Consider the following 10,645-nt stretch of genomic DNA (forward strand, 5'->3'; position numbering starts at 1 on the left):
TCTCACTAACACTACACAGAATCCATAGAACTTGTCTGGTCATTAGAATAAAGATGAGTTTTACAACATGTGCAGACAGTTTTATGTATTAGAAGACACCAATAAAAAGTCTGAGAGATACAAGACAAGATCCAACAGAAGTGTTCACTTCAAGAGTGTAGTGGTGAGTCACTGTGTCCAACAATGAAGAAGTTATTCTGAAAAGCCTCATAAACAAGTCATATCTCATCAAATTATAGGTCAAAGAATGGGAAGAAAGCTCACAGATCACAGAGAAACTACATGGCAAAAGTCCTCTTATTGCCTGCGAGTTCCTCTTCTTCCAAAGCTAATCAGAGAACACTATGAATAATCATCTCATGAAAAGACGCACATGCTTTATCTTGTGTATACTCTGTACTGCAAATAACGGATACAAATATCTGGCACTGCTACACAGATATGTTCATGCTGTCTTAAGTTCAGCAATGCTTTTGTCCAAAGTATCAGAAAATTAGAACACAGAACAGGACAAGATTTACAATTTACAATTACGAGACTGACAATGTTTATATACTTCGTGAACATGAAGTACATGTCATGAACATGTCATGAACATGACAGTTATGTATATATAAAAAACATCACCATAGATTATATCACCTCAAGGAGTCACAATAATTAATTTTATACCAACGGCAGAGCTCTCAAAAATTAATGGTTATCTGTCCTACGCTAACACATTAACGGCTCACAGAAATAAACCCACACATATTCCTGACTCTCTAAAATCTCTTTGGTGCTCACCCACCTGTTTTTGAGTAATATATACCTTGGATGTCCAACATTCTTATGACATCTCTGTAATGTATTCAGGCAGCAAAGTCCTTGTGCACTAGTGACAACAGATTGCCACAACTGTACCTCTTCTCTGACCATTCAATGCATTTTAACTTTTTCTTATATACAATTCTTATATATAATTCAGCATGTATTAATACCTAACACCTAACGCCAGCTCCAAGCCATTTTTAATGGCTTTTTGGAATAGTTTCCCAAATTAACTTATTTCCCCTGTTCTTTCCTGCCAGAATATCATCAATTTTTTTTAATGCCTATTAGTCTTCCCATCAGACCACCAGTTTTGTTGAACTGTATCTTATATTACAGAAACAGTAGTAGAGGTTTGAAATTTATAGCATATATTCCTCATAGCCAGAGATAGGTATTTCCATGGTTAGATCAGATGAGATATTCCAGTATCTACTTTTCCTGGCTACTCTATGGAAACTAGAAAGAAAATATTTGACAGTTATGAAGTAACCTGCCCATTTAAGATGTTTCTTTCTAACACTCAGTGAAGACTGACCTATGCTCAGAGCATAAGAACTTATCTCTCCTTTGGAAAGTTTCTCATCCAATATATTGTTGCTGTTCTCATTACGCATGAGTATCGAAACCCTTTTAGAATCCCACTACAGGCTACATGTAGTCAATGATACCTTGTTGTTAAATCTGGGTTACATTATTTTCTTACATTCTTTAAAAAATTTTTCCTTTGCAATCTAATTGACATTTTCATTTCTGTATTCTGACAGGGTTTAGCAAGAACTCAAATGTTTAATTAACTGACACACTTCGACTCTTCAGTTATGCCTATAAGTAGGCTCACAGGCTACGTGCAAGGGTCTGTCAGATATTATTCTAGTCTGATCGGGGAAGATCAGGCATATCTGGTACTTCTACAGTTAAAAACCCCAAACCCTACAACACAACTTTCACAACATTGCAGACTCTTTTCGAAAGCCTTAAAAAATGAAAACCAAAAGCCAATTTTTCTTTGCAAGTCATCATTAAAAAATTAATGTTAGACAGGATACCTCTGTCATATAAATGACATCATTTTCAAAATCATTTCTAAATATTTATAAAAGAATAAGTCTGAATTTGTTCTACTTCAATAAAGACCACAAACTTTTTTGTATTTATATTAATATAAAGAACAGGAAATATTCATTTAATATTGTCAGTATTCAAAACAAGTTGAAGCAACATTCTTTCTAGGTCTAGACTCAAGCTCAAGATTGAGATGTTCTAATACTGCAAGAACTATTCATGTCTCAAGATTCTGGCCAAACTGAGCAAAAAAACCTGTTAGTTTGGCTGCATTAGGTAATCACCTTACATCCCCATTCCTGTAACTCTGGATGTGGTCAAGAGCAGAAAACACTTAGTAAAGTACAGGTCTATGCGTATCTGTACATTTTAAATTCCAAGAAGTTCAAGAAGAATCCAAATTCAAAATGCAACTTTTGGCCACGTGTCACTAAATTAATAGAAATAGACATTGAGTGTTGAAGCAAAACTTACTCAGATACTTGTTCAGCAGTTGGGAAATCTACAGAAACTGAAAATAAAAAAAAGATTTAATTAAAGATATTTTTAAGTGTGGAAATACACAAGTACTCACTTTCAAGCATAAATGCACAAAAATGATGTTAATGCAACTCAAAAAAGGACTGTAGTAACACAGACACATCCACATGTGTGCATGTATTTATACATAGGTACACTATATGAAAAAGACACTATATGCACTCACCTTTTTCTATAACAACTTGACAAGTATGAGTATTATTTTCACTCAGATGTGTGGCCATGTTATCTAAGCCAGAAACATCAGTCAGGAAATCACAATTAAGACATACTACAGTCACACCTCTAGAGAAGAAAAAGTAAAAAGAAAGCATAAATACTACATGCTTATGAAAGGGTTTTGCTTAATTCACAGCAACTGGACAGACTATACAAGAAAAACCTCATGCAACTTCGGATAAATTGTGTCACAAAAAAATATTCTTATCTTTTGAACTGCAACCAGTGCCTAGGAATCCCAGGACATCTCTGTGAAATGCCATACAAATAAAGAATGGCACTTCAGACTACTTTATCTGTGAGAGTTTGTTGGGTTTTTTTCTTCATTTTGCACATTATGAATAATTGGAGAATAGAGAATGGGAAGTCTTTTAAATGATTTGATAAAGAAGTTAAGAATTGTGGATAAACAGCAAATATTTGCCTCTGAAGAGAACACTGCCAATGGAAGAGCTAACATTTTCGTTTTCCTGCTCTTTCTAAACTGTGGAAGGCTAGAAATTCAAGAAGTTCTTATCTCATTTAATCAATCAGCTCACTAGCAGGAAGTAAAAATACAATGATTTGTAACTGATAAAGGAAATTACCTTAGCTCTGCTGAATGCTTCTTATAGATCCAAAATCTTTTACTCGGACGAGCACTATGAAAACTAAATAGAAGGAAACATTAGCACTTAAACTGATTTTCTTGAGTACATTATTCCACATACCCCCTACACTGTAAATGGTACTGTAATTTGCTTATGGCAAGGCATGAAAATAGAAGGCTCATCCACTGACCTGCATTATTCTAAAACATTAGATTTCTGAAAGCTTACAGGTTTGTGAATCTCATCTCTAATTCAAAACGCTGAAAAGTCGCATCGCTAGATTCAACTTCTAGTTATCTCAGTTTACGGGGGGGGAGGAAGAGAGAGGAAAGAGTCTGGGCAGAAGAGAAAAAAAGAAAGAAACCCCAGAACATCTGATGCTGCTTCTGCTGCTGAATTAGCATCAAGAAGACATGAAAGAGAAAAGACTGGCTATTCTGCTGCATGGTTTAGTATGACATCATCCAGTGCAGGGGCAACAGAAGGAAAAGCTTACCTTAGATTCCCCTTTCCCATTCTGGAGTAAGCTTTCTTTTGTACAGAGCTAAACAGATTAATTTTTTTTTAATTTTCTAAACATGTAAGCCAGAGGTTATATGCATAAAAGCATGGAAACCATTTCAGTCAAGAACTTATATGAACATTGATATTATTATAAGACAAGAATTGAAGAGTTCCAAAATGTCAAGACACTATATACTTATACGTATTTAAATACACAACTGCATACTGTTTTTTCTGGAAGACCTTTGACTGCTTCAAGGCACAGGATTAACAAGCAGGTTTTCAAAACTGTGTTTTACTCTTACTGCTATGTGATCTATGTCTAATTTATTGCACAGTATACTCCTGTTGCTTTGAAAACATAAGCATTTGTTTTCTTAACAGTTCTTCTATAGCTGTCATCACTAGTACCCTACACTGCTTCGCAATCAGCAAGAAATCTCTTGTGAGGTGAGATGGTATTACTTTACAGATGACGAGAATGAAGTTTAAGAAAAAGTATCCATTTGAGCATGCTATTTGAGACACCCATTACATGGCATTCCGAGCACAGATTTCACTAGCAATAGCTGTAGCTTTATATATTCAACACTTCGAATCAGATAAGGTCTTAAATCTGAAACCCAGAAAATAAGCAACGCACAATTAGTCATTATTTGTAAAATCTGGCTGAAATGATTGGGACAAATTTCATAGACATTCTGAAGCAAAGACAGAATACTGCCTAAACCAAAAGATTTTTAAGGTAGAACCAGGGCATTGGTTTTAGGCCCTCATTACGAAGTGAAAATTCAAGTTTGCACATTTCCATGTCAGTCCCATGACCCAGATCAAAATTCAGCTAATACAAACACTTAACACAATCTATATGAATTTAAATAGTATTTGGTATGTATTTGATTTGATAAATTTGAAGAGGAGTTCTTACCTCATCATGTGATTCACATAGGCTTTGCTACAGCTAGTGTTATATCTGCATAAGCTACAATGGACATAAGTGGGAAAGTGGCTTGCAAAATCTTTTATTTCTGAGAAACACTCGATACATTTGTGAGCTCCCAAACGATACCTAACAGTAACACAGAAATAGGTTAATAGTTAACATTAACACTTTAAGATGATATAACTAGTTCAAATTTTTACTTTAAATCAGTAACAAGCTTGTTTTTTCTTTAATTATATTATCATTATAATCTTAATCATAAACTGAAAGTTAACGTAAGCATCTGTTATTGGCCACTGCTGGAAACAAGATACTACACTAGATGAGAACCTCTGATTATAGCTGCTGCTTCTGTCTTTATGCACTTTAAAATTATTTCAAAAGAAGTGGTTCATACATCATGATGTGTAGAAAAGCCTGTGGTTTTCCTGTTCCCCCTGATATTCCCCACAAGTTCTGAAATATCTACAAATCAAGAATGCAAAAACCTGCTCTTCCTCAATTTTGCTGGCTGTTTTCAGATGTCTCAGAAAGGGGTGTGTGTGTGTGTGTGTGTGTGTGTGTGTGTGTGTGTGGAGACACATACACACAAGTATATATAAAATGTGTGCATGTAACTACACACACACACACTATATATATATATAAAATATACACACACACACACGTGTTAGCACCTTATTGAAAGGGGGCATCCATTGTCTTTAATAAAGACAACTACTAACTCATGTTACCAAATGAAATTATATTCTAGTCCATAAAACACACACTAAATTATCAAAATAAGGATAGCATTCTCCCCTCAGCTTGTCCTACATTCTTGATTCTTTTGGTAGCTCTCCAAAGTGCCTCCTAGAGCAGACAAACTTTTAAATAAAGGATTCAAGTAAAACCCTTACTCTGAAGGAGGAAAAACACTTTTCCCTCCATCAGGAAGCCTGAAAAGAACACCTGGGCAAATGTATTCCCCTTCACAGGTCACTTTTGAACATAAATCTGTCTGATTAGTCAGTATTTCAATAGTCTGTGCCTCTTTGTGTATAGAAAAATCTAAATTTAGAATACAGAAGTTTCCAGAGCATCTGTTCTTCCATCATGTTTGTCTGCCAAAGTTACAAGGAAAACAGATTCAGAATTATAATCACATTACCAGCATGCGAGAAGTTTCTTTATGAGTTTGTTCTTCCTGCAAGTGAAGTGTCAAATCTTCTGTATTGTAGTATTGCAAGTCATTTAAAAATAATGATCAGTTATTTATATTCAAAGTACATTTAAAAAGATATTTTTTAATGCTAATATTTTACCTCAGATTATGCAATGCTGTATTTGCAACTTTTTTTTTTTTTTTGCTGCTGCTGTTGGTCCATGCATTTTGCTTCTTGGGTATAGCTGACGGCTTTGATTTTGCTTTTGACTTGTTTGCATTAGATTTGTTGTGATTTTTACTGCTTGTATTTTTAGCTTTAGGTGATAACTGAAATGTTGAAGTGCTTGTACTAACAGAAGATGTAGCAGATGATCCTGACTGAAGAGGTCCAACAGATGCTCGAATAGTAACCTAGAAGTATGAAATTAAAAATTGTTCTGTTTAGATTTAAGTTTTTTTTTTTTTTTTTCCAGTTCTCATTTTCTATTTATCCCAAAGTTTGAGCCACCTTAGGATAAAAATAAGTATGTTGCATATAGCGTAAGAAACCCTAGGCGGTAAAGCCTGTTTTGAAAAATATGAAATAATGTTTAATAGCACAAACATAACCTAAACAGTCTATTTCCAGCAAAACAAGAGCTTTAAGCAACCAGTAGATTGCCCTGACTGCTCTCTTATCAGCTCTGCAACTGGCTACAACCTGCTTTCTTAAAGAAAAAAAACAAAACAAAACACAGTCCCCGTTCCCCCCCCCAACCCCTCACCCCACTAAGGAAAAGAAACAGAGGGTCAGTTAGCCCCACATGGAAGATCCCATCAGTTTTTGCATTAAATTCCATCAGTTTTTACATCAAATAAACCCCCTGTTGTCTCATTGCCTCCTGACCAGCATATCTACTTACTCCACATATTCTTGTCCCTCATTCTAGCCCCGCCCCAGTGAAGGGCAAATTCTGATTCCTAACCTCTTGTCTGACCTCATCACGCTCCCTTGCCTTGCCCTTTAATTTGGTTATTCAGTTTTCACTCACAGCATGACTTCTAATTATACTTCTTGCCCAAATTCATAGTTTTTATGGATCGCCTCAGCTTCTAAACATGGTTCCAAACTCTTCAGCTTCATCAATGTCCAGTCAAAGGCTAACATCAAAATTTTAAATAAAGCTAAGCTTTCATTAGGTCTCTGAGACTGAAATCTTTAGAAAAATTGAAGCATTATCACAGAACACAGAATCTGTGCTTCACATTCTGCCATGCAACTCTATCAACATCAACTTCAACGATTTTCCTTTCAAAGCACCATACAGCAATCCTACAGGAAATTAAGTGTGAAGAGCTGATCAACATGTTCATTTTCTTTTTAATTTCAACTGAAAGAAAATAAGTCTTCACATTTTATGAAAAGACTGTAGGAAAAAATCCCGAAATCTACAGGAAAATCCTAGTTTAATTTGTTCCTCCTCAAGAAATGGAAGAATGACTTAAAGATAGCCTTAGTATTCTGAAGGGACCCTGCTTTTCTTCACGACACATAGCAAATTGCTTGTTTTACTTCATAGTGCTGGAGCTAAAAAGTTCTGGGGCACTGTGTTCTAAGGAGGATCACCCATAGGGAGGTAAGTCTACATGAGTAGTCTACCCTACATGATTTTTGGCACTACCTTCCACAGGTTGAAAATGTTTCATGAGAAGTGACACACGTCCCTCAGATCAACAGCTAGACTACACTGTTTGCTCCTAGCACAAAGAAAGACAAAAGAGGAGGGGACAAATTAACCCATAGCTCAAGAAACCAGAAGACGTGACTGGACTACTTTCAGTTATATAAACTGATATTTCTATACATACGTACATTTTTATATATATATGTGTGTGTGTACACACACACACACATTATATATGAATGGAAAAGACAGCAGCAACACAGATGACCAGCAGGAAAGCATAACCAGCATGTCTAGCAAGTCTGGCAACAGGGAAGAAATTAAGCTGTTTTGGAGGTGGCAAAAATTTCATTATTTTGAAAAGAGAGGGAGGAAAGCACTTTCTTCTGATCTCTTCTCTACCAAGGTATGGGTTTTTTCCTTTGCCCCTTTTAGTTTTTTTGTATGACACACACTTACCTTTGTTCCAGGAGGCAAACCTTCTAACTGCTTAGGTTTTCTAAATGTTCGATGATGTTGAGTCTTGTGATCCATTTTTTCTTTGCATGTCAAAAACTGCAGCCTGCACTTAGTACAACGGTATATTCCTTTTTTCTTTTTTAAAAGAAAGAAAATCTACACTAAGCAGAAACGTCATGCTAAACAAAACTCCAACCTTAGTCTGTCTCAAGCAATGATCACACAGTTTTTTTAAATCAACTTGACAAACTCCTAATATTGTAAAAGCCAAAATGGCATAGGAATTAAAGAGAGAACAATTAAACATTTTAAAAGCGTAAGGCAGTACTATTACTGAGAAGAGGAGTAATCAGGTTACCAGTTCCAAGACGACACACTACTTAACAGTCCTTTCTCTACCTGAACCAGTAAAAGGTTTGCTAATACTGTCAAGAAAAGTAGAACACTACAACTTAAAGAAAAAGAATATCAAAGACATTTTCAAGTGTATTTAGAAATTTTTAAGCAGGGATCTGCTGTCATACAGCATACATGCAAACATGCAAAAATTCTAACACAATTTACTTAAGACTTTTCAAAAGAAGCAGTCAGAAGTTTTTTTACTGTATCTTATTAACTATTCTTATTAACAACCATACAAATCAACTGCACAATTTTTTTTTGGAGAGAGATATGACAGTTATATATAGTAGTTTTCTAGCATTAAGGAATGAAAACAGCTACTTACCTGATGCCTCATGTAATGATGCATATACGGTGCTCCAATTTTAATTACTTTGAGGCAAAATGGGCATAGCAAATGTTTTGTATTTTCATGAACTGTTCTGAAATGCATTTCTACATCTGAAAAAGCTGAGGATCGGTAATTGCATACCTAAAAACAGAAATTTGATATACTTGTTAAAAGTTTAGGGATAGGAAGAACAGGTTGGGGGGTGAGGAATGTAATCTAAATACAAAACCAATCACACTGAAATACCTGGCAAACATATGGCATTTCACCTGGCTTATGATTGTCCTTCATATGTTGCAAAAGAACTTGCTCTGTTTCAAAGGATAATTCACAGATTTTACAAATAGCTAGAAAAGTTTAAAAAAAAATTAGTTTAGAGGCAGAAGTGAATAAATTGTAATATATATGTATGCATAAACGATATCAATTATAAATGTAACACAACTCAAGGATTATTCTGTTCTTGAAATTCCCTGTCCAACTTCAGGAAGCCTGAAGTGCAAGCCCCTTAAACAACATGAATTCTTGCAAACAAACTTTCAATTAAAAGAAAAAGAAACAGAAAAAGCAAAAATATTTTGAAAGATCTTTTTTTCCAGATGCATTGCTCCAAAGTAAGTTGAATAACTGCCCAGCTCCTATATTAAATCTCAATATTATTGCTCTTAAAGTATAACCATTCACTACAGCTTTATTTTTTTAATTTACAAGCTGGCAAGAAAAAGTCAGAAAATACCTAAAAAATTTTGGGACCATGAGAAGATTGAATGTGATACAGTCTAACTTACTAGATGACTCGTAAGGCGTGTGTGTACTTTCAATGTGGCACTGCAGCTGGAAGGGGGTGGGAAACTGACGGTAACAGTGCTGGCAGGTGGTGTGGCTTTCCCAACTTTCACTGCTCTGCTTCTCAAGCTCTAAGTGATGTTTCATGTGGTTCATAAACCTTTAAATAATAGTGAACAGGTGCAAAAAGCTACATTTTAACAAATGTTATACATGAGAATGTCACATGTAAGATGTAGAAGAAGCTTCAGAAACCTTGCAAGCACTTCTTAATTTCAAAATATCATAAGAGTAGGCATTCATTAAAAATAGCAAAGTTAAGCAAGCTAACTAAGCCAGAACTAATCTTTCAAAGTTCAAAACCAAATATTGACTACTATAAGAATCATACAGCTTACCTGAAACACGTTCTAAGACTGAAGTATTTTATTGTATTTTTCAAGTTTGTTGTGTCAAAGTTCTTGCCATGAAGTATAGGGAAATTAGCAACAGCAACAACAAAACATATAAACCGTTCACTTTCTGAACTTCTCTATGAATGTTTCAAAGCCACATTATGAAGTAAATATAACTTTGGTTCTGCTGAAAGCTATTAAGCAGCAAGACATTATCTGCAATGAGGACATTCACAGCTGAATCTGAAACTACCTCCATTCAGAATTGACAGGGTTCTAACAGCTTTCTTTGTATAAAGCACTTAGGACAGAAGATGAATTATGAAGCACAGTTATCAAAGAATGCCACTGTGCAGCTGGCAATCAAAGCAGTATCAGAAACCTGGTAGTATGATGTCAGCTACACCAGAAAAATTGAATACCCACGTAGACAGACAAGAATCTACACAATGACTACAGCAGCAAGGCAAGATCATGTTACTCCTAAAAGTTACCATCTTTCCTTCATTAACATATGTCCACCTTTCTGTAGGAGGACCTATCTTGGCCAAGATGTCTTGCTCATGACTAGAAGTTGGCAGGTGACAGCTACTTGTGGAGCAGTAAGTTGTGACAAGGACAGGTTAGTTGCACAGCCTACTACAGTTCATTTAATAACCATCCTATTTTGAATAGACTTCATTTCAGTATAGCCAGAGGAACAGTTAAATACACATCATGCTCCCAGAAGAAATGTATTTCTCGAAGTGGTGACCTTGGAATTGAAAAAACACAAATATCACGCAGTTGC

At 35.3% G+C, this 10,645-nt stretch overlaps 1 protein-coding gene across 12 annotated transcripts in view; it reads right to left on the reverse strand.

Annotated features, from left to right (window-relative positions):
• Positions 1-10,645, reverse strand: part of ZNF280D (zinc finger protein 280D) — a 64,679-nt gene that overhangs the window by 25,777 nt on the left and 28,257 nt on the right. For all 12 annotated transcript variants that reach the window (XR_003252674.1, XR_003252673.1, XR_003252677.1 and 9 more), the window contains 9 exons: positions 9,463-9,620; positions 8,921-9,021; positions 8,669-8,815; positions 7,942-8,076; positions 5,976-6,229; positions 4,657-4,797; positions 3,222-3,284; positions 2,582-2,700; positions 2,350-2,386 (listed from right to left, as the gene is read on the reverse strand). Coding sequence is in view for 5 of the 12 variants with exons in the window: in XM_026060887.1 (XP_025916672.1) it covers positions 2,350-2,386; positions 2,582-2,700; positions 3,222-3,284; positions 4,657-4,797; positions 5,976-6,229; positions 7,942-8,076; positions 8,669-8,815; positions 8,921-9,021; positions 9,463-9,620 (1,155 nt within the window). In the remaining 7 variants the exon portion in view is untranslated. The remainder of the gene's footprint in view (positions 1-2,349; positions 2,387-2,581; positions 2,701-3,221; positions 3,285-4,656; positions 4,798-5,975; positions 6,230-7,941; positions 8,077-8,668; positions 8,816-8,920; positions 9,022-9,462; positions 9,621-10,645) is intronic.

The sequence above is a fragment of the Apteryx rowi genome, unplaced genomic scaffold (assembly GCF_003343035.1).
Source record: "Apteryx rowi isolate R43461 unplaced genomic scaffold, aptRow1 scaffold_172, whole genome shotgun sequence".
Classification (NCBI taxonomy): domain Eukaryota; kingdom Metazoa; phylum Chordata; class Aves; order Apterygiformes; family Apterygidae; genus Apteryx; species Apteryx rowi.